We start from the raw sequence: 25,216 nt of genomic DNA on the forward strand, positions 1-25,216 counted from the left end.
TTATTTTGTATCATTGTTGACTTCTTCATTTCTATATGTCTTTTTGCCAGTTTATAGCATGGACATTGATTATGTTTGGTCTTTCAGCTGCTTTTGTTATGCTTGAATGTGAACTGCATGCACATAAAGGACAGTTAAAACAACAGTAGGTTTTAAAATGTAATTCCCAGCACTTTTCACCATAGCAGGCAATAACTGGTGGTTTTAAAAGCTAAATTTGCAGGATTTCAGCTAAACAATATTCTAAAATAAGTTTCCCATGCATGACTCAACAATAAGGCTTAGATATGCCATTGTTACGACTAGTTTTGTTCCTTTCAGTTTCTACTGGAATAATGAATTTATTACGTCTTATTATTACTTTTCATTAAACTCACTCTGCAACAAATGTTAGTGGTTGGATCTGGGAGGACCAGAATTTTAATTCTGGCTGCAGGGAGGTCCCTTGTGCAGCCTCAGAATATTGATTCTTAAATAAAGATAGCCACTATACAGGGAATTGAAACATTAGGTAATCAGTAGCTTAAGCATCAAGACTTTCAACTCTCAGTTTTGTCTTGAGATAATGCAGGTGTAGGAACTAAGAGTTTTGGAAAATAAGAATAGGGAACCATAAATTTAGATTGTCTGTGATGAAACCTGAACCTAATTCAGTGAAATAGCCATCTCTAAATGGTTTGTCTGTGCTTTCTGTTTTTAAAATGGAGAATTTTAAGGCTAAAGCAGATCATCTTTTTAAGGTCTTTGAGATCTTGGCCAGAAAGTACAGTATAAATGCTAAGTATTTAAAATTAATTATGTTGGAGGCCTATAAACCAGTGCATTGATTAAAAATCTTCAGTTCATTAAACTTCCCAATGGCATAGGCCATCTCCATAATATAAACTGCCATTTCTAGCAGCACCAGCTGATTGGCATCTGTGTTGTAATCTTTTTAAGATCGCCACCTTTGTTCATTAGACCAGCAGCTGTTGTGTCTTGCTGGGCAGGATTTATTTCCCCTTGACATTGGTCTCGGAGGTGCAGTTGTGACTTTGACAGCACTTGGTTCCAATGAACTTCCTAGAGGGACTTCACCAGTTTAGCAGAATGAGATTGCTTTTGGTTGTGAATTAGTTTTTTTTCGAGTTTTGATGGGGGTGTTTTGGGGGTGCTTGGGGTTTTTTTGAGTATTTTTCTTATAATTTTCTGCTTTCCACACATGTCTTTACAATGAGCATTTTTGAAAGGTCCACAAGGACTGAGGACACATATACAAGAGGTGTGTTTGTATGGGGACACAGCTTCCTCTTGTGTATCCCTAGCAATACATCTGATATAATGACATTTTTCTGTTTTTATTTACGCCTGGCATTTGTCATGTAGAAGAGCAATACTGCTTCATAGATAAACTACGCACAGTGAAATAAGTAAATCTCCTGACTTTCATAGTGAAAACAAAAAATGAAAATCTGGGAAAGTACCACGGAACAGGCATTACTAAGGAAAAAAGAATATTTAGATTCTTGAAATATAACATGATAAATCTACATATGTTGTTTACATCATAACTTCAATTTATCCAGAATCACACACAAGGTCACAAAAGAAGTTTGGAGCTTATTATTCCTGGGGGAATTTGTATATTTTTGCTGTGGTTTTTGATTACCTTACCCTTTTTTATTACCATCTGCACTGTGAGGCTAGTTTTGCTGAGGTGTTTTTCTTTTTCCTTTTCTTTTTTTTTTTTAAGCAGCATCCCATGATACCCTTAATTCCGTGTTTCCTGCACTTTTGCTTCGTTTGCAATTTCAAGAGATTTTCTACAAGAAATAGACTTTTTCTATATTGTACATTGGTAAATTAGCTACTTTTTACTATATAACTTTAACCCTTTAATTCTGGAGAACAAATACAGATGCTTTACAATAAATGAAATAAGAAAGCATTTAACCTGTTAGCATACTTTAGTGTGCAGTGAGAAAGATGTTGTCAAAGATTTCTGTATTTTTAACACATTGTTTTTAGTATGCTGTCATTTTGCATAGGAGTCTTCTTTTGATACTTCATTTTGTCCATGTATTTTAAGCGATTATTTTCTGGTGACTTCTTTGCGCAACCAATACCATTGACTGCAGTAGCTTTGTAAAGAGTTTTTTCTTCATTAATGGCTTCTGCTGAATTGTTGGGAGAACCAAATGCTGTCCCTCGTGGCTACTAAAACTTACGGATGCATGCAATGAGATTGCTAATATTATTTGTAATGAAAAAATGTCAAATGTCAGTAGTACCTTTTTTTTTTTTTTTAGGTTTTCGTTTTTTTTTTTTTTTTTTAGTTTAGGCAAATATACACTACTTTAACTACATAGCTGAATCTAAAGCTCCTTGAACTGTTCTTCAGCTCTCAAAATACATTACGTGGATGTGGGTCTTCAAAACTAAGAAACCCATTCCATGTGCTTGTCCAGCCAAGCTATTGTGAAACAATAAATACAGGAACTCCATTTGTATGGGTTTTCCACATGAGACAGTACAGTGTAACGGGATCCCATTTCAAAAGACAAGTTGACCTGTTAAAATTTAGCAGTCATCTGAAAGAAAGGGTTCTGTGCTTTTTCAAAATATTTATTTTACCTCAAGGTACGTTGTGGGGATCATTGGGCAGCCTGGCAGTTTGTTTGTTGGAAGCGGAATGCAGAAGAGAAGAGGGACCATCCTGTGGATATTTGCTACCTTGCGGGTGGCCCCAGGCAGGGTTCATTCAGTATTAATGCTTTCAAAAATCCTTAGAAATAGCTTGGTTTATAAGCATGAAACTCGTATCAAGAAGCACAGCATCAATGAAGGTGGTTAGCAGCCCTGTCTTTAGTACTTTCAGGTGTTACCAGTACTTAGAAATGCCAATCAATCAGAATGCAGACCGGAGATTGGATTTCTTGTCGGTTATGATTGATAGTTTTGTCTGTGGGATTTTCCCATATCTTTCCTGTATCTGTGAAATGGCAGGTCATTTGTGTATATAAATGACCCAAAGTATATATGCGATTTCCATAAACATGGACAGAAGGCAGCCTGTAGAAAAAAAGCATACTGTGAAGCAGAGTGATAGCTTTGAAGTAAAATGACATTTTTCATTGCTTGTAGAAAACAGTGATAATGCACAATTCCTTATTGCTGTCATATGGCACAAGTCAGAATTGACCATAACTGCCTCCATTTTTTGGCCAGTTGCACGAAGAAATTCCAGGGAAGGAACAGTGGGATATGGTCTAACGTTTTCCAAATCTGTTTTGAAAAATGTAGTTGAGCATCTATATGTCAAACTTATTATACAGATGAAGTATCTGAAACAAATATATGAATGATTCTTCACTTGCCTGTAAAAGCGGTTTGGCAGCATGCCATTATTATCACATAAATCTCTTCTTCCTTACTACACAATAACAATAGATCTTTGGTCATCATTTTTTCCCTCCTATGGTTGTTGCTGTTACCTGTAATTGCCATAAAGTTTCCATGTTAACAATGCTTACTTCTCTGTACACTTAGATTACTAGTTAGTGCACACTTCAGAAAACAAAATAACTCATGCAGGTGTTTTCTGCGTGCCCGTTCCATGTTTTTGGTGGGTTTTTTTTTGACTTAAGACACCTAAGACATGTTTTAGCAGAGGCTGAAGTATCACATTTAGATTTGCAAATCCACTCTACCTTTGCCAATTTTTTTCTTGATGTTATGCACAGTGCTGGTATTTGACAATATATTTCACTGCATGGGTTTTATCTTTAAGAATTATCAAACTTGTGTTATAGGTTTTATGTATTATTGGAAACATGGAATAATTCTAGCATGATTTATTGGGTTACAATATTAAATGGAAAATCCATATGTAGAGCAGAGGTTATCTCTGCTCAAGTATTTAATAAAGTATGGTAGAGAAAAGAGATTATTCAGAAAATTGTGGGTAATTTGGTGTTTGGTGGGGTTTTTTGGTTTTTTTTTTTTGTGGAGTTTTTTTTGCTGGTGGTTGTGTCATCGTTCCCCTTTGTCTCCCCGTCGTCTTTCTATGTCATCAGTCACTGAATTATATCAAATGCTAATGTCTGCCTTCCCATCTATGGCTGTCTGGAGTGTTCAATCTATTGTCTGTTATGCCACATTTATAAGGGAAGTATGGACGTCTAGTTGTTTCATTTTGGCAGATATCTTCCATTTTCCTTGTCATATTTTTAAATTGGTTATGATAGAATTTATTTTCCTCCATTAACAGTTTAATTTTTTTGAAAGGTTGGAAAAGACCTTTAAGGTCATCGAGTCCAACCAGTAAACTGTCACTTCCAAGTCCACCACTAAACCGCATCCACTAAGCACCTCATCTACATGTCTTTTAAATACCTCCAGGGATTTCAATTATGTTTTTATCTTTGTGGAGGTTATTTTGATTATAAAGACTGAGCATGGACCTGTGTGGAACCAGCTCCATGAAACTAGTGACATACCATCTGTATCATAGCTGTACGTACATTAAGAGCATGCTTATTCTGTCATGAGATGGTTTATAGATGGGGAGCTGGGACTGCGTATGTGTTGGCTGTCACAGCTGATCTGGCACGTGGTATGTTAACATGTTGGGTATGTTAACATGTTGGGTATGTTAATACATTGCAGATTTAGAAGTGGAAAAATCTGTGCTTCCACTTCCCTGCCAGAGGAAGTGGTTTCTTTGTGCAGGTGATGTTTGTCTGTGCTCTGAGCTGGGCTGGGGTTAAAGTGAATGGAGTTTGGGGAAAAGGAGCCTGATTTATCCAGGTGGGTTCGTTCAGAGGGTAGCTAAACAAATCGTTGTACAGACACTGCTCAAGGAAGGGTGCCTACTTGTTAGGGACAAGAAGGATCTCAGGGGTGGTGATGATTAATCCACTGCCAAGAGAATAATTGCATGAACTTGAGTCCTTGTCTGGTACCCATGAGGTGAAAGACTTCTTCATCTGTAAAGCGTCATGCAGAAAGTGCTAGTCCTAAGCATCAGTGCTGTTTTTATGTTACTGTCTCAGGAAGAAGCATTAATGTTGGTAAAGATCATGGTGGTGATGCTTGTAAAAAATATACCTGAGGTTTCAACACATACTGGTTTACTTATCCTGCTTGGTTTGGAAAAGCATTTAGTAATTAAGTTAAAATAATTAAATTGGATATTATGCGCACAGGATAGTTTTCAAGCATTCTTTTTTGCCCTTGAGGTTACAAAATATTATTCTTGCATTTAGCATCTTGGAGTCTGTTGAGCAGAGGTTTTGGGTAAGTTAAAAACAAAAGTTCAGCTGACAGAGTAATAAGGCTTGGTGTCTTGGCATAGAGAGTGCACGACATGCTTATGTATGGTGGCTGAGCACCCACATCTTTTTCAATATGAAAATTTTAGAAAATTTCATAGAAAGTGCAAAATCACATGATTCTGTAATTATCTTTGTCTAATATAAAGTTTTTAAAAGTGGCATTTTGAAAACCAGTGGCACCGTGTCCAGGATGAGTATGGAGTATTACCAGGAACTGCTTGTCCGATTTTGCTGTGTCATTTGAATTTTAAGTCTGGCAGAGAACACCTCAGGAAAGGCAATCAGGTTTTTAACACTTAGGAGAAGGTGCCTTCATTCTGATAAAGATGTTATCTGTTCCTCGACATAGGGATCTGTGGCTTCAGGGAAAGACTCGACACCCTGCAAAACCAGCTATGCCCTTAACGCAGAGAGGCCTGTTGTTTCAATTCCAACTTGAAAAAACATTGTGGGGTGAGGGATGACCTGTCTCCCTGCATCCCAGTGGGCAGTGAACGGTCAGTAGATGCGCTGAGCGCCTGCGCTTTGTATTGCCCAGATCTTACACTGCTAGCCTGTAAAAAGCTACACAGTTTATGCTATTAACAGATTATGTGCATCTTTGAAAACCTATCTACACTTGGCTTTGCAAACCTTTTCTGTTTTAATTGCTTCACACATGCTGTTGGGTACTGCTATAACTTTGAACTAGTGAAATCTGAAATAAATATTGAACGATATGCATACAGAATCATTCTTTCTTGTCTCCGTAAGGATTAGTTTAGCCTTTATGCTTGAGCTCATTTTACCCTTTTTTATTTGATGTTGTAGGCTATATGGTTATTCTCATAGATGAACTTCATCATTGGTGCTGACTTAGGGCCTTACTGTAGTGACTGTTCATGCACACGATATTTCCCTTATTTTGTATGTTTCACTTTTCTTAAACTCTTTGCCTTAATTACAGTAAATCATTTCTTTGATTGCACGGTGAGAGTGCAGAAATGCCGTGCCAGCAGCCTTTTTTATTCTTTGTTGCTGCTACTACACTTTTGCTGGCTCCTTAGGGTAATAAGATCTATGCACTCTACTAATTTTCTAGCATACTTAGCTGCAATTGCAACCTTTAGTAGTTATTATTTAATTAAGTTCAAAGTATTGCATGAATAATGCAAAATTAAAAAAATGTAAAAAAGAAAAAAGGTCAAAGCAAAGTATTTATTTCAAATCCATAAGCATTATTTTTTGGAATATTTGCATAAGGCATTAATAGGATGGTGACGTTAAATGTTCTGCGTGATTGTAGAAGTATCAGAGGTATATAGTAAAAGAGAGTTTGGTATTTAGCTGGGGATCAAATTTGTTTTCATAATTTGTAGCGATAAATTCTTAGAACCTTGAATAAGACATTTCTAATATTGAAATTTTAATTCTGCTTTACCTTTTCTGGGTGTTTTCAGTTAGCAGAAGTTTACTGAATGTTATTTTTTTTATAAACACGTTGACTAGTTTTGGCAGAAAAAATGTTTGTATGTATTTGAATATCTACTTATAGATTAGTAGGTCTGTCCAGTGAATGTAAAATGAGTAGTAAATGTTTGTGACTGTGTATTTGTGTGAAGACAACATTAACACTGGCTTTTAATAACTAAAAGTTTCTGGGTTTGCTTTTGTAGTGGATGGCTGTATACACAGAGCTGCTGGGCCCTGCTTGGTTGCTGAATGTCGCAACCTGAGTGGCTGTGAGACTGGGCAAGCAAAAATTACGTGTGGCTACGACCTACCTGCAAAATGTAAGTTGACCCTTTCTCAGAGTTTTCTTTTTGTTGAAAGCACGTGGAGCTGGTATGCATGCTTTTATTTCCCTGTAGTCTAGTTCCACAAGGTATTCATTTTAGAAAATTAGCAGTGGGACTTGATTAACCATGTTCTGTAATAACATCGTCCCCTCAAAGTAATTCAGGCTTTTCTAAACAATTATTTCACCTATGTTATCCAATGAAAACCTACATGTCTCTAAAATATAAAGCATCTTTCATGTTTATTTTTTGCAAGCTAAAACATATCCTTTCATATGCATAATAAAGGATTGGAAATGCTTTATGAAGTATGAACAAAATATACATTATCATATTTAAGTTCCACGGAGACAGTTTTTGGAAATGTTGCATATTTCATATTCTTCATGCAGATTCCTTGATTGTGAATACTTTGAGAGCCAAGGAGATCAAAGTGATGTATTGTGTTTTCAGCTGCTACGTAGAGGCGGACTGGCAATTACTGTGAAGGCAGCTGTCACACTTTAGCTTTCGACAGGGTGCAGCTCAGTGCTGGAATGTTTTTTCACTTTGAAAGTGGAATTGTCAAAATTCCCATCCTATTTAAAATAAGAAGATGGCTATTTGACCTTGTTGTGTAGATGCTGAGTTTTTCTTGGAAAAAACGAACATGCTGACAGCACATTGGTCAACCAGTCTATTATGTAAGAATGAAAAATAGGAAATCTCTGCAAGTAAGGCTCTGACAGAATAGTATATTAAGATATGATGATACAAGTACAAAGAAAGCATTATGAACAGCGTATAACTAGAACTCAAGCTCTTTTTTTTTTTATATGCAGTCTGCACTAGGAACATGGCTCATTCAAAAGTATTTACATCTGTTCTCTTAATTTATTCTATACATTTTCCATGTAAAATCAAATGCTTAATGCAGTAGCAGGCATCTTTTCAGCTTCCTTAGGTAAAGAAGAAAATTGTGTTCCCAGTCATCTGTTGGCAGCTTCTATGATGATGATGAGAGCTACCAATTATTTCCTTGACAGTGATAACTGCTATATATGGGAAAACTTAACTGTATTTCATACATAGTTTCTCCATGTATTAATGATTATTTATGAAAGGCTACTTTGACTAGAGGTCAGGAAAATGGTTGAGGGAGATGCAATGTGGTTGTTACAGTGAGTGTGTATATGACCAAAATCTTCACTGGATTCCTATAAAATGGATAGGTTTGTTAGAGAACACCTTATAATTTACTCTGCTGGGGATTTTTTGATGTTTAATTCTTCCCTTTAAAAAAAAAATATGTTGGGAGGGATAGAAAAGCTACTTATCCATAGGTGCAGAATTCTTCCCATGTTTAATGAGAGAAATTAAACACAAGGTATCAAAGCAATGAGCACTGAACTGTCTTAGAAAGAGAACACTGAGGAGTTTAGCTGAGGATTCCATGTCTAGAGGCATGGCCTTTCTTTACCTTTTATAATAGTTTAATGGGTCTTATGCTGCAAGTTAGGTTTGTAGAATCGCATCCTGTTTAAAGACTATAGAAGAATTTTTTGGTTTGCCCTTTATGTAGGAATAATAAACAAAACAGTGGGAAAACCCATTATCACTTGCAGTTGGTAATAAGTACTGTAACCAGACATGGAGAAAAGTCAATATTCTGCTTAATCAATATTTTTAGAAAATGAAATTGTACCAGAGATGTCTATTTGTATTTGATCGTGCATCAACATGAGAGGGGGAAAGGCTACATTAACTGACAAACAGGGAGGGAAGTGTACACTTTGCATGCAGAGGCTGAGAGTTATACTCTTGATTTCTTAGGTTTTTTTTTCCTTAAAACATATTCTGTTTACCAACTGTTTTCTTTTACTTTTCCCTTTAGAAGCTTAAGGTTGTAGGCTCATTAAATGATAGTACTTTTTAGACCATTTGTCTGAAAGTTAATAATCAACATTCTGTTTTCATACTTTAAAGAGCTATAGTCACTGGACATTTTTTGTAACTCCATGTCACTTTGTCATAATAGTATGACAATTTAACTATGGAAACTATTTTACATATGATTTTTGTGATGTGAGCAGCAGCACAATGGGAGGTCCAGACTTCCCCATCCAGATATACTGTGATGCAATTTTGTGTGTCCTCAGTTTGTTGAAGGTTAGAGATGAATGGATAACTCCCAGTTTTCACAATGAATTTGCTTTTCACTTATCTATTCGTATGTAGGAGACCAACTACAATAATCCATTAACAGTTTGAGTAGTGCAATGATTATTTTGTTGTCTCTGCTCTTCTTGTGACTTTAGTTGAATGAATAATGATAGTAAATGTGAAATGTGTTTCCTAGCATGATGAATTGTAATTTTTATCTTATTTAACAGAATTGTAAAATGTTACAATCATATTTCCTACCCCTGGGATTTTCTTGTCTTTCGTTCTTGATACTGAAATGCTTTGCTTGGAAGCAGTTTGCTGAAATAAGCAAAACTGCTCTGGGACAGAGGAGCCTGCATGTGTGCTGTATGATGCAGGACTCAGGCTTTAGCTGAGGACTCCATGTTAAAGAAGACTTAGTATTCAAAGATTATGCAGCATATTGCTTTGTTTTATAGACAACTTGGAGGAGGTTGAATTAAATTTGGCATTTGAAGGGGAGGTATGCTTTATTAGGAAGATGGTAGTTGGTAAATAAGCACTCTGGCAATCTCCTTTATGATCTATTGTATTTTTATTGAATGCTTTGCTGTGTTTACTTGGGTTAAATAAGAACAGTTCTGCTAAATAATCTCTTCACACAGGAACGATAGAAAAATGTCTGACTCAAAAATGCAAAGATTTATTTAGGGTATAGATGCTTTCTGTGACTTGTTCTTGTTGCATCTGAGTTGGAGAACATTACTTGTGTATTTCAGTTTGTGAAATACACAAGTAACAGTAAATGTTTAGGGAGACAATACATAAAATAGTTCATTTTTCCTCATCTTTTTATTCGGATAGTGTGAATAGACCAAGATTAACATGTCTATAGCCTAGAGATGTTGCGTTATGGACTTTTCAAGATACATCTTTCTGAATGCCAAAAAATAGTCTGTATGAAAATAGAAGTGAAATCAAATTGAGTTTTCTAATTACCAGTTAATGTAACGTTCAGTATAGTTTTACAAAAGTTGCTGTAATCACCATCTGCCTTCTGTGCTGCAAAAGCCTACACAAAGTCCCCCCCAAATGCCAACAGTTATTTGCTGAATACATAATTTAGTTGATGTCATCTATTGTTGTTTTTCAGCAAACACCTATGCAGGCACCCAAGTTTTCATAGCGCTTTGAAGGGCTGAAAAAGGCAGCGCTTTTTGCTCTGAGATGCTTTCTCAGACTGATCATCAATTACTTCTGTACTTCATATTGTTGTTCCTTTTAAAGAAAAGTTCATTCTAAATATTGTACAACTGGTCTTCAAACATTGAGCAGTACTGTGATACCGTCATGCTTTAAATAACAGATGAACAGTATCTGTTTAAAGCTCTGCAAATGCTTGTTTTCTTTCTCATTTGATTAATAGTCTCAGTTGGCTCTACTGGCAGAAAATGGTCTGAATATAAATTGTGTTTGTGGCTAGAACCAAGGGTCCATAACAGCCTTGTGGCTTGTTACCTGCTTGCAGAGGTTCACTATAAAAAAAGACCCTCTCAGACCACATTAGGAAAAACAGTCCTGTTCCACAAGGTATTTAACAGCTGAAAACCAACTGAAAATGAGGTGATGATACCCAGTACAGGTGAGTGGTACCCTGACCTTGCAGGAAAGGACTGCCAAACTATCTTTCTATTGTTAGTATGTCTAGTAATAATTTATTTTATTTTCTGAAAAACATTTGGTAATAAAACCCCTAAACTGAGGAAAATAAAAGCTTACAGCCTCTAATATGGGATAGAGCCAATGATTGGTAAATTAAATCTGAAAGGTGGCCTTTCAGTGGAGGTACCTTGCTGGAAATGCTAGGCAGTTTCTAATACATTGGTTTATGTTGTTAATAAAGCTATAATACTTTGAATAATTTTTCTGTTTGCGTTGATATTTTTAGTACTTTATGCAATATCCTTTAGTAAGTGCCACATATAGCATAGTCTTCTCGTCCAAAGTCACTGTGTAGATCATTCTGGAGTAATAATGTGAATGTGCTCTTAAAGACAATTCCTGCTGTGAAATAAGTAGTTAGGAGGAGTGCTAGTATTAAACGCAGTAGGAGGAATCAGCCTTTAAATTTGTTTAATCAGATTAAAAAGTGGAGATTAAAAAGTAGAGATTAAAAAGTATGCTTCTATTATATAGATATTAATGTCTATATTTTACAGGTGAACATTTGGAGGATATTATTTTAAAGTGAGGCTGTAAGGGTACTGATTTTAAATCTCCCCATATTTTCTGGAAAACACATAAAGAGCTGTAATTATAAGGTCGATTATGCAGAAACAGAACTCTATTCCAGTACTCCAAAACAGGTCAATTGGAAAAATGGGGCATAATAGTCAGCTTATATCTGAATTTCTGGGATTCCACAAAGAACTTTGTTTCCTTATTTTTAAAACCTTGGATGATGTAATAATACAGAAAATTTGTTTCAAACTATTCTAAATTTCTGATTTTGAGAGTCAGAGAGATATTTTATTCTTCCTGGTTCTGATGTGCAGAACATTATCTTTGCATGATTGTTCAGTTTGCTACCTCCCTATTTTTTCCAGGTGGAGGTAAGTCTGGGAATTGGAAAATAAGTGTGGGAATTTAAAAGGAAGGCATTAAAAGGGAGCAATATGTGGACAGGAGAGGATTGCTTAGAGAAGTCTAACTCCCAGTTGGTCCAAGGACCTTGATCTTCTCTCACAATTGCTTTTAAATATTTAAGTGAGAACAGGTGTGCCACCAGATGTATAACTAGACTGAAGTTTGATGAAATTTCTGTTGAAAAAGGCTACTGATAAGCATAATTGAAGCTTCATAAATGTTACGATAGTTTTCCAGGAGGGATGTCTTTATACTCTTGTCTTACCTGAGTAGCATCACATTATTGTAAGCATTGTAGCCAAACTGCGTGACACCTACTGGAAAAAAAGATATAGCCAGAAAAAGCTCTAGACAGTTATTTTGTGAAAGAATGCTGAGCTGCACCAGCTGTTTGCTATCCCTTGTTCATATTTTTTTTAAACAAGTATCATTACTTAAATATTTAAAGCTAAATTTAAAATGAAGCAAAGCAAGATAATATTAATCAAATGCCCAAGATGCCTTGTTCTTGAGTGATATTTTTGTTTAGATTTCTTTGGGAAAGTTTTTTTAATGGTTAAAAAAAAACCTGTACATGGTTGTGTGTTTTTCTTCTGAGTTGTGTTTAAGTTTCAAAGTTGGTTTTGTTGTTGTTTTTTTAATAAGCTCAATTTATGTATGGCATGACCATTTTGGAAATAGGTGCACTGATGTCTTTACTGTGTTTTAATTTGGTCTAATTGCCTCCAGTCATCTTAATGACCTGCTATATTCACTGTTAACAATAGCATACATTGCATATGCTGTAAATGTGTTGGAAGGGAAATATTATTATTTTGGTCCTAAAACCTGCTTAGATTTTTAGAGAGGGTTTTATGCAATATTGTAAATCTTTATGGCTTGTCTTTCCCTTATGTACACCACACCCCCACCCCACTCACACACAAAGGGAGAAGTTAGGATTTGTGGGGAATGGTGGAAATTAATTTATCAACTTCTAGTAAACAAGTTCAAAGATCTTCTCTTCCAAGTCTGCTCAAGGTCTGTTATCAGTTTGGGTAGAAAAGGGACAAGTGTTGTCGATAGCAGTTGAAATGTGCAGTTATGAATCAGCGAGTATCTTCCATCACAGGAGTATATGGTCTTTGTCCTTGGATTCAAACCTAATTCATATACATTTTTTTAATGGATAGAGTCCTTGAAATTTAAATTGTGAATGGACTGGAGTGCATGTTTGTCAGTGCTCTGTGTAGTGCCATGTTGTGGTTAACTTATGGCATGTACTGCTGGAAACTGTTATTTCACAGCAAATTGTTCAGTTAACAAATGTATGCATTGTGTCTAAAGGAAATATTGTACTGTCGATTTCATTACAATATTATTATAATAATATTATACTTCACTGCTCATTCTAAATCCTCCTCTTCTGGGCATGACTTGTTACAAACTGGTCATGAAACACTGAACACCGGGGCAGGAGTGGGCACAGACAAAATTGAGAGGAGGTCTGAACCCTTCGCTTGGTACTTGATTCCACTGTTGGCTTATAACGTGGGTGTTAATATAGTGTAATGGCAGGCAGTAGAAACTTGTGCCATGAATTTCCCTCCCTGGCCTCATTTCTGTAATTCTGGACATGTAAATTTTTTGCAAGGGTCTAATTCTTGGTGTTACTGAAAGCAGTTACACAAGTACATTTGCAGTGTAGCGTGGTGGTGGTGGCAGCCCTCGCTGTTTGGTAGCACATTCAGTGGTGTTGGCATTCAGTGTGCTGGGGTCACCCTCTGGATCCCTCCTGCAAGAAATTGAGAGTAAGTTAACCAGGTATAAACACTTTACTAATGCTTAAATTATATGTAAGGTGCTATTTAAAATGTCTCTTAATTCGGTGAAAAATATTTTGCACTGGAATATGCCTTTCCACACGGGTGGCATATAGTCATTCCTCAGGCATGTTGGCACTGGAGCAGGGCGTTGTGCCCCTTAAGGCTAATATATTTTATTTCCTCCTTCTTCCCTCTTCCTTGAATATAGTTAGTTCTTTTTACTCAAATAATAATAATAAAAAAGTCTAATTTGTAGCAGAAAAATAAACAAAATTCTGATCGCTACAGTCAGCTGACAAGGAAAAGGGGTTACAATGGGTTATAATGGAGATGTTTATGCTCCTTTAACTGCAGCAGTTGCTGCTGCTCCCACTCTAATACGTTCCCTCAGTAGCCAAAGCCTACACTCAGTACTTGAAAAATTAATCTTTGATGCATGAGATTTTGTCTGCCTGAATTTTGCTTGTCTCATTTTAAATGCTTACTGTAGTAAAACACAACATTAACCTCATAGTGTGTTGGCACTTTGTGATTTATGCTGGGTTAGTCTCTGAAAAATATGCAGCCTGTCTCCCAAACCTGGATTTAGCTTATAAAATACGTTGGCACAGGCTTGGGGTTGGAATTGGAACACTAACTGCTGATCCTCCATCTCCCTAGGGTAGGAAGAAGGTTTAAAATTGTAGCCTCTCGGAGGTCATTAACTTCATATCATTTCTTCAGATTAATAATAATTATATTATTGTAGCTGGAATGTTGTAAAAACAGTACAGCCTAATTTTCTTTCTTGCAAGCAAAGTATAGGATTCCTTTTTGTGCTGAATCTGCATATTCCTTGGCCAAAAATATGGCAATTTTTTTGCAGATGGAAATAGTCAGTTCATAGGTAATAGCACAGAACATAGCTGTTTTCATTCTACTATTTTGAAATAAAGCAAAAGGAAAAATATGGATGTGAAAGGTGCTGTAATTTTTTTGTTATTCTTCATTTGCTCACAACCCTTGCTGTTTACTTGAGGTTGTTATTTTTTTTTTCCCCTGAATATATTTTTAAAGAATCTTACAAATGAAAAGTAGGAATGTTTCAAGAGTCTTTACCTGTAATGTAATTCCTTTAGACCAGTTAAAGTGAATAGAATGGGAAAGTGATGTAAAATGTTTTTTTTAAAAGGCCTTTGTCTCATTAAGCAGAGGTATCTTGAGGCTGTTTCACATAAACTAAGTGCAAAGACCAAAACCTGTTTTTTTGGTTAAAAACTGAGGTCAAACATTTGAAAGATTTCTCTTCAGGAAGAAGACATCGGGTATGAGGCTGCAGGGTGTAAATATTGTTTTAATTGCTGGAGGAAAGAATCTAAATACTGGTTAACCACATAATAAAAAAAAAAGGGGGGGGGGTATTGTTTTACATGCTGAAGATCCTGTTTCAGTACTAGTGAAACTATACCATTATCCATGAGGTTTTGCCTTTTAGTATTGGGATCAAAATCAAATGTTGGTTTTTTTGTTGTTGTTGTGCAGTACTAGAAATTTATGATAAATTAGTTCTCCTTTTTTTAGTTTTCTGATAACATCCCCCTTAACATTGCTTTCTACTTGTATTATTTTTTTCTTAATTTTGTGTGAAATATTTTGCACCAGTTGAAGAGGATACATTAGGTGTTAATTTTTAATTTCTCCTCAAATTTCTCAGATTCTTTCCTTCCTTTTTGGTATTCATGAGTTTTCAATGATGTTTATGAAGATTCTTGAGTTATCATCAGTGATCTTGTATCTTTTTACAAAAAGAGAAACAAGGAAACCCAAGAGATGGAGGGGATGCATTTATGTTACTATATATCTGTAGCTGTACATCTGTTTATCTATATGTGTGTTTATATTTTCTCTGTGCATGCTAGTAAGTGTCACAGAATATTTACACCATTGCATAACTTGCCAATGTTCTACCACTTATTCTGTTCTGGATAAATGGCAGTATCTTTTAGGTGAATTAGCTGTTAAGAAAAAATAGGTTCTGGATGTCATTGATTTTTGGCCATTTTCAGAACACTCAGAGAAAAGAAGTGTTAGTTTTTAGTAGTTGCAGCACAGCGCTTTTAGCTTGTTGCATTAGAACTGAAGTTTCACTGTTGGGAATAGAGAGGAACTTTGAAATGCGTCATCTACAGGGCACAGCAGTAACTGTCATCTGGGCTTTACAACTTTCTGAATGTCTTTGTTAGTTTGTTTTTTTGTTAATATTCAAAAAAGACCCAGCGGTAGTCCAAGTAACTGATAATAGTTCTAGAATCAGGTTTAGGACGAAAGTGTATTGATGCAAGATACAGTACTTTCAGTCTAAACTTTTTTATATCTGTTTCTGCTCATACGCTGGTTTGTAGGTGAATATAATTTGTATAATATAACTTATGCAGTAATAAGCCGGAACAAAGTGATATTTAAATAACTATTCCAACTTTGAATGCATCTTCTTACATACTCTTTCTTAGCTCTTTGTCATGCTACAGATCTCTCTTCTGACTCATCAGAAAAGTGAGTTATACTGAATGCCCTTTAATCTCAGACACAGTGGTCTAAATTCATGTATTTTCTAGTGATGTATGAAAGAGATGGACAGAGAAATGTCTGACCATCGTAATGTTTCAACGTGGCAATAAAGAATGTGTTTGATACATAGCTTCACACTTCTAAGTATGCTTCACATTTAGTTTTCAATAAAAAGAGTTGGTAGTTTTCCAACGCTTTTCAGGGCTTATAAATAAATAAATGCATAAAGGACAAATGCTTTGCAACAGTAAAAATAACATTTTTGGTATCTAAATATGTGTATGTCTTCCTGGATCACATTTATTTTTACAACTTTCTTACTGTATTTTCAGTATACAGTGTTTGCATTAGAATTAAACATTTGGGTAGGTTTTGAGAAGGTAAGAATACAGTAAGAATATTGTTTAATATGTTAGCCTACATGGGCTAGGTCGTCAAGACTGTAAATGGTTTAAAGTACCCATGAACACAAAGGAGGAAACAGTTTCTTGTTGAAGCTTTTTGTTTTAACAGCCACATTATTAATTTTTAATTCTCCAGTAGAACTGGGGAAACTCCAGTCATGTTATATGTGAACCAGAGAGGAGGAAAAAAATCTTGAGACTTTGAGAGGTGTCATGGATGGCAAAATAGTGTCATATAATATGCTCTTGAAAGCCTGCAGTTTTGAAAATCACAATTCATTCAAGTAAAAGATTGCAATTGTGTCAGGTGTAATCCTGTCAGAGGTGTAATCTTGTTTAAAACACTTCCCCCCCCCCCAAAAAAAAAAAAAAAAAAAAAAAGAGCAGAAATGTTTCCAGGGAAGACTGTTCATTTAAAATTAATTTATTGTAATAAATACAGCCCTGTTCATGAGAAGCTGAAAGTGAAGTTAACGCAAAATTGACTGGGGAGCCATGAATATGTTGGAGTTCTTTCAGATTAGAGAGTTAAACATAAAGAAAGATGCAAACCAAGTCATTTTAAATCATAGTCTTGCACTTGGTAATGAAAGACAACTTCAGAAAATGAGTTTGGGGTTTGAACACTTGGCCACAACTTAAAAAGAAAACTGCCTCTCCATCACTGTTTGGACCCCTCTTATTGCATGGTTTTGAAGGGCATGAAAACTCTCCTCTTGTTGTGATTTATTGTTAAGGAATATTTATTACCTGTCTTGCTTAAGGACTGTTCAAGTGGAGATTGTCTTTGACATAAAAATTAGTTTTAGCCAAGACTGAGATTTATCCCCAGATTACAAAAGAAAAAACAAGACCAAAAAACCAAGCCAAACCCCACCAAAGAACAAGAAAAACCCCTGTGTTTGGATTAAAATTTTTACAGTGGTTATGATTAAAATGCTTTCAGCATTGCCCTTGCCTTCCTCACTGGCTCATGCTCCTGAGTTAAATTAGCTCTTGTACAGCACAGCCACCACTTTAGCCTTTCTTGGATTTTCTGCTTTTGGCAAGGGAATGGACTTGTCCAACAGCCCAGATGTGGGTGTGAAAAATTATCTAAATTATGCTTGATCAACTTGAATGCCACTGTGTTAGTACAGGAACAAATAGGGTAGAAGTAAAGACAACTTGTATACAGGTTTGCCCCCGTGGGGAATTGAAAGGTGTTAGAGAACTGGCAGAAGATCCGTGTCGGAGGTCTATGAATCATAGATACTTGAATGTCCTATTGCAGCTGCAGATCCACGAGTCCTTTTTCTTTATTAAATGTTATTTATGCAATTGGGGTATCTGAGTTTTTCTCTAAGTTCCCCAGACACTTGTTGTGAAATTAGTGTAATCTGTAAGCCTTCAAGATCTCAAAACACTGTAAGATTTCATCTTATTTTTTCCTTACCTTTTTGTTGTTGATTGTAGACAATAATTTATTTAGCTTTTCTACTGATGGTTTTATCTAAAAGAGCAGTTAGTTCATGGTTCAGAGAACCTCTTGTGGTCATGCATAGAAGGTGAGGGTGAAAATGAGAGAGGACTTTATTGGTCTTTTTTTTTTTTTTTTTTTTTTTTTAATTTTATTTTATTAGCAACGGTATTTTAGAGGCCAAATCAGGGTGGCACAAATGAGTAAATACCCTGTACGGCAGACACAGCATGTTCTGAAAGGAAATTTTCTAAGGTGGGACAAGTCCTTACCTCATTTACCAAAGAGCTTGGGAGACTTTGGCCTTTGTCACACACTGTAATGCTGTTTGGAGTGTTGTGTGTTCCTGTGGCATATGAAGAAACTGTAGCTGCATAGCTCCTTCCGCTGCTGTTGCTCTCCTCCCAGACAGCTAAGAGCTGCCTTCATGCCTGCAGGGATAGAGACTTTAAGCGCCGGTTTAAAAATAAAAAACCAAAACCCCTCTCTGTGTGTAACATGCATTGGACAGGTGGGTTGGCAGGACGGCAACGATAAAGAGAAAGTATCCAAATCTGGCTTAGGTTGACTATCTTTTCATAGGAGAGGAAAATATTTTTTTTTCAGGTTTCGGAATATTCTTGGCTTATAAAAGTATTCTTTGAGTTAATTCCAACTGTGGATTTGACTTCTGTATTGGAGTGACTTACCCACCATGAACAAACTGAGGGTATCAGTGCATTTCAAGTAAGCCACTGTACCGGCACCAGTTGGTAACAATTTTCTGCCACTGCTATTTGGTGTTGGATTTTAAGCAGAGTTATATAAGCAAATGGCTTTGTAAGCCATTATCTAATCTAGTTCCTCATAAGAATCCTACTTTATTAAATAAATAGCAACTAATGTTAGACGCAGGTATGGTAAGTCCCTGTCTTGTGTGTTTACAGCAGGCTGCCAGTGTGAGCAGCCTGAGATTTCAGTGTATCACCATCAGGTGAATGAATTGTTTCCTATCTGCCCGGTCTTTTAAGAGGTGAATTCAGTGGCTTTAACACTGGGCAGGCTTTGGGCAAGGCCAGCTGCATGAGCTCTGCTCTGAAACGAATGCCTCCGAGGTGGTCACCTCTCCGTAGTGCCATTATTGGCCACATATGCGGTACACATGCTTGTTCTCTTCCCACGCCTCCCTCACTTGAAAGCAGCCAAACGCATCTCCCAGCCTGTGGCAGAGGGACTCAGTGTGTTTCTTTGATACTGGGCTTTATTTGTCTATTAGCTCCAGGATCTCCTTAATACAAACCAGTGCTAATGCTCATTCGGGTCATTGTGTATTTTATTGGAGAGACTGTAACAGAGATGTGCTGTTGATATTTGGAAAACAATGGGTTTACCTACCAATGCTTTAAAAAATAAAAGCACCCCTATTGGCTTATAGTAGCTGGATATTCAACAGCAGGAGCTGTGATTTGGCTCCAAGCCCAGGATCCATTATATCTTGCACCTTTAGCCTCTAAATTGATAAGATGGCAGGCGTGCAATTAACAGATTTAACTACAGTGTCTCTTATCTGAATACTGTGCCTGGCAAGTATATTATCCCTCCTCTACCCCTGTGTTTTTTGACTTCAAATGTTTCCACCACTTTCTTGGGCAGTCACTTTTAGCGGCGATATCTCCGTATCGTTATTGTGTCTTTTCATAGACTGTCAGAGCATCCTTTATCAGTTTAGTGTTTTCCCAGCCACCTCTCGCCCTTTCTCAGCTTTCTTTCCTTCTCCATTTGTTGTTCGTGTTGCTTCTGTTTGATGTGAAATCTTTTTTTGTTTTGGTTTTTTTTTTTTAATTTATTTTTGTGTTTACCTCCATTTTTATCTTCTACCTAATGAAAGGAACACTTCCTCTTAGTACGAAGTTGAGTCTAGATCTTGGGTTTAATTAAAATCAGACTTGTTTGAATTAAGGTTTAGGGTTCATTCTTGCTAAATCTAAGAGAAACATCTGGACTCGGGCTATAGGAAGATGGAAATGCTATCATCCCATAAGCAAACCAGTCCTCTTTCATCAGGTATCTGTATAGCTAGGCTTGAGCATTTCCAGTTAATCTCAAAATACATTTTTCTCATTTAAACCAATACATTAATTCAAACCATAGTTAATTCTCAGTACAGTTCAATAACTAAAAATGTTTTATTTTTCATCTCAATTATGCACCTTGTTTTAATATATGCATTTAAGATATTTATGTTTCTTTTTACTGCATGAGATGTGATATGTGCAATACTCTCTTCTATATGTACAGTGAATACCCTGTCATTTTTAACAATCACAACCGTTGAAACGTTACTTGTTGATCATTGATCAAACCATACACATTTTAAAATGCATTCCTTGTGCTTCCTTCCTATCAGATGTTGAGAAATGGTTGACTGCAGTTTCTCAAAGTTACAGGAACTAGTCTAAGCTTGCCTTCTGATCAAATAAAGTCTTAAGACACAATGCCTTATAATAGGCCAGACCCTGTGATTAAACACACAGAGTTTTAACTTGTGAATACTTGACCAAATAAATGCCATAATCAGCAGGAATAGATGGCATGTACTGATTTGCTGGGTGTGAAAAATCCTCCTTTATTGAGACATTTGTTACTTACTTTCTTGACATGAGTTTCATCTGCAGTCTGACTCATAATAATATCATTAGTATCTATCAAGTTATCAGGTTTTGGGTTTGTTTTTTAAAGAAATAATGGCTTTTCAGATGGTTGTGGTTTGTGTCTTCATGAAGAAGTATATGTTCAACTGGTGGGCTGAACAAATATTTCTTTACCTTGCCTACTGTAACACCGCTCATGACTAGTTATCCTATTAAAAGCATCTTGAGACTTTGGTAAAAATCATACTTTTCTCCCTTTTCAAGTGTTCATTGTTTTTGAAAGCTAGAGACTTCTTTGGTTTTTAGCTTTTAGTCTGAAGCAGCATGCATTTCCTCAGTCTTCAAAATGTGAGGTTTCTGTGTAACCAAGGATTGTGAGATCCTTTCTTTTGTACATTTATTTGATGGTATTGATCTGAGGGTAGTTCCAAGTAAAAAGAAAGCCTCTTGTGGCACAATGGATGTCTGCAGGTGTTCTAATCTCCTGCTATATCACTGTCTGGGAGATTTCACCTTCATGTTTAGGGAGTTCATTCAGGCTAATCAGGATTGGCAACTCTGTGCAAATGAGATTGTAAATGAACCCTGAAAGTGGAGTTTATTTTAAAGAAAATATTTGGATTAAAGAGACTGTGATATATTTATCATTCTGTTTTCCAGCTGAACCTCTTTAACATTTTCATATTTTGTTAGATTATATTAAAAATCTAAAAGATGTGGATCATTAATACATCCCACTGTTTCTTTTCCTGAGTATCAGTCATACTTAATGCATTCAGGCCATAATTGTGATGAAGAATTACACGGAGAATTCAATCTTAACAAACAAGCTGAGAAAGATACAAGTAAAACAGTTTTCCTTCTTCCTTTTGAAGTTTTCTTAACAACAATTTTCCAAAGGGAAGAAGGTTAAACTATGGGTCCCGTTTAGGAAGCTCTTTCTTGAAGACCAGTGAGAGATGTTATTAAATGCTGATTCTCCCAGGAGTCCTTACTAAACTCAGTGAAGTTGGCTTGAACACTGGCAGTTCTTTGCCCTTCATGAGTAGATGGCTTATCTTTGTTTCTGAAGATGTGGAATTTACAAAATCCTTTAAGGAATAAATGGGGATATACTTTATATGTACAGATTTTTATCTTATTTCCTTTTCTTTTATTGACGTTTATCAGTATGCAAGGTCAGTGAACTAGTCATTGGGCTTTCTCTATTGCTGCACCATGCTGGCAGTGCTGTTGTGTTCTCACAAGCGCTCCCAGTTCTCTTTCTTCAAGTTTCTACTTGACTAATGAAACGTTTGCATTGCTCTTTTGCCCAGTTCCTAACAATTCCCTGAGGAGCTGTTTTCACTTTCTGTAGAGCATTTACATTTTATCATTGTAGGAGAGGAGTTTTGGCATCTATTCTTTTTTTTCTGCCCTAATGGGATTGATTTTGGAGTTACCTACACAACCATCCCTACATTCCTGCATAAGTATAAACCTTCAAATACATGGAACAATGACCTTTACATATCAGAGGATTAACTAAACTGGAGAACAATAAAACTTAGTGAAGCAGGAATCTTCAAATGATGTGGAATGATTTTTGAAGCTTATGTCAGTTTTGTTAGAGCTTTAATTTTACATTCCTATACTTTTCAGATTACTTGACAATAGTGAACAAACAGCAGGTGTACTTTTTCTACTTAAAGGAATAGAATGATCTAAAAAATAAAAATAGTGTCTTGGTTGAGAGGAATGGTTGTTGTCTGAGACTTTTAACACCAAGGAATTTCGGTTTGCCCTCTGTTAAGATGTCGTTTCAGCAACCTGAACAAAGCAGTGGTGGAAAATTTTTGCTTGGAAAGCCTTTTCGGAAGCTTAATGTAGTTTGCAGGCTTTATTGTACATTTAAAAGTAATTGGTTAGGTTGTGGCAGTGACACAATCCTTAGTTATGCAAGCAGAGATTGGTTTTCTTTCTCTGTCTTGTGCCCTTCATGTTAAGATGGGTACAGTGCAGTTAAATATGCTGTCTGCGTAAATCTATTTTGATATTGCAGATAGCACTATGATTCTGTATGTTTATTTAGCATATGGTCGTGTTCTTCAAATAGGGGAAATCTTAAGAGAAGGAATTTCTCAAGTACATAAATGAGCACAGATCTTTCTCAAGAATAGCAATTTCTGACATTCAAGTAATAAATAATTTTTTTTTAAAAATACTTTTTTTCCCCCTCATGTTTTTTTGGCCTTACTCAGACATGGTTGATGTGTGTAATTCCAAAATAATGGAAAGAATAACATTCTGGAATAAAATGCCTTCCTGTTGGACAAAACAAACATGAAGCTGGAATGCAGGAATTAAGGTTGGAATAGCTGGGAAGAAAGATGGTTTCTTAAGAGATGTATTATTTGGAAGGTACTAATTCTTTACAGCTTGCGCTGTGACGTTTAAGACTGCTTCCTAAAGTAGAATATTGGAAGTTGCCAACTTGGATTGTCAACACAGAGCAAACACTCAAATTAAAATTGCTCTATGTAAGGCATTGTCCTAAGGAATTTGAAAGAAAGTACTGGTATTGAGATATGTTATTTTCTCAGCAGGGAAAGCAAACTTGCCTTCCCAAGACTTATCTGTCACTTCCTAAATGCCTTATTCAAAACCTTGCATATATTTTCATTTGTTTGTGATAGGCATAGAAGTGGGAAGTCCCCATTCATCCCTACTGCTCTCAACACAGTACCTAACAAGGTTGACAGGTCTTGTAATTTGTTTGCTGCTTCTATTATTTCGTTTCTTTTTCTTCAATTCACAAATGAGCCATATTCCAACTCCTGTCACTTTTTGTGTGTTAAAATCACTTCAAGTGAACCTACATTTAAATCTCAAATCTTTTGCTCTGAATGAGAAGGTGTCTGCACTTACATGAATAGATTTTAAGAATGAAAATAATAAGCTTCAGTAGCTTAAAATTTTATTGCCTAAATCTGTTAATACATACTAATTCTAAGCACTCCGGTGCTGATTTAAGATCTTACTAGACACCTATTCAGAGAGATTGCAGAGTGAGTGTGTGGGTACTAGGCATGTGGGAAAACTTGGCCGCTAAATAATTCTTTAATTTTTATTAATTCATTTTTTTTTTTAAAAAGGGCACCGTGGAGCCTGAAGAGTCTTGCTTAAAAGGTGCCTGAGATTGAAAATTCAGCCCAGCAAGCCATGATTGCTACAAGCATCCAAATGTCTTAAAAAAAAAAAAAAAAAATCGAAAAAAAGAAAACAAAAGTTTGCAGCTCCTTAATGTGGTGCATTACTTGGTAGAAGATATTACTGTCAAACCTCCAAGTATATATTTTCATTGCCTGGGAGTTTCACCCTAACTGTGTAAACTTTAATTAAGGGCTTACAGCATTATGTTGTGGGGGAAGAGGGGGCAGAGATGAAGAGGAATTGAGAACTTTGGGCAAATATATAATTTAGTCCAAAAAGTTGTCTTAACCTCATACCATTTTCAGTGTTAAAATTCAGTGAGATTTAAAAAGAAGAGCAATAACTGGGTGATGAGTTGCTGCATGAAAATTTCAAGGAGGAGTTTCTGTTTTGTGGCTCTCTGTCAAGGCTTTCCTTACTAAGTGATTGTTTCATAAAATGAGTGGAGAAGTGGTTGAAAATGTGGGTATATTGAAGCTTGCTACAGTAAACTATCATTAAATGATCAAGATCTTTTGCCCTGTGTAACACTTCTCTGCCTCTGGTGGTTTTCTGAACATCAAATCCTGCAAGGCTTTGGATACCTGTAGGGCGCTGCTAAAACTCTCAGCTTGCTTTGCAGGTTCTTGGCACCTTTCAGGAGTAGATGGAGGAAGAATGTACCAGACCTGTTGGAACAGAGTGGTTGATGAGTGCATGGAAAAAATTCTTGCACCCATACCATGACTGGAGATAGGGTGTGTCCCATGAAGCTTGGTATGGGAAAGATTGTTTCCCGGAGGCAATCATCACCCTCCTGCTGCTGCCTCTCCCCAGAGCGAGCTCAGAGGCGTGTGTAGGAGGAGACCCATTCATTACGTCTCAGCTCTGTTGTCAGAGCCCACTTTTGTGAGTGGCTGTAAGGATCTGCTGTGGAATTGTGCCCCTTAAATCTGTTCACACTCCACCTAGTGTTACTTCTCCTTTGCATTTGACATCTTGGTGTACTGCTTGGCCTTTCAAGGAGAGGAGTGAAGTAGTCTTCCAGTCTGCTACACCACACTTCAACGCGTATAATGGAATAATCTAGTATTTTAAATTTTGGAAAGGATTCAGGCCCATGTATGCATTCATTTTGGATTTCCTTGTTTCAGATTCTACAAGGTTTAAAAAAAGGTTAAAAAAATATAATTGGAAGGTACATATTTCCCCAGCGGGTCATTAGGAATGGAGTAGCGAATGATCTTTTAATTTATATTATTAGTAGATCAGACTTCCAGTCATTTGTCTTAATGCTTGTTTCCATGTTTAATAGCTGGTAAAAAAAAATGGGCTGC

General features: G+C 36.3%; 1 protein-coding gene across 3 annotated transcripts in view; it reads left to right on the forward strand.

The window, feature by feature from the left end:
• Positions 1-25,216, forward strand: part of MACROD2 (mono-ADP ribosylhydrolase 2) — an 892,531-nt gene that overhangs the window by 266,583 nt on the left and 600,732 nt on the right. For all 3 annotated transcript variants that reach the window (XM_055726161.1, XM_055726159.1, XM_055726160.1), the window contains exon 5: positions 6,971-7,087. In XM_055726161.1, coding sequence (XP_055582136.1) covers positions 6,971-7,087 — 117 coding nt within the window. The remainder of the gene's footprint in view (positions 1-6,970; positions 7,088-25,216) is intronic.

The sequence above is a fragment of the Falco cherrug genome, chromosome 13 (assembly GCF_023634085.1).
Source record: "Falco cherrug isolate bFalChe1 chromosome 13, bFalChe1.pri, whole genome shotgun sequence".
Taxonomy (NCBI): domain Eukaryota; kingdom Metazoa; phylum Chordata; class Aves; order Falconiformes; family Falconidae; genus Falco; species Falco cherrug.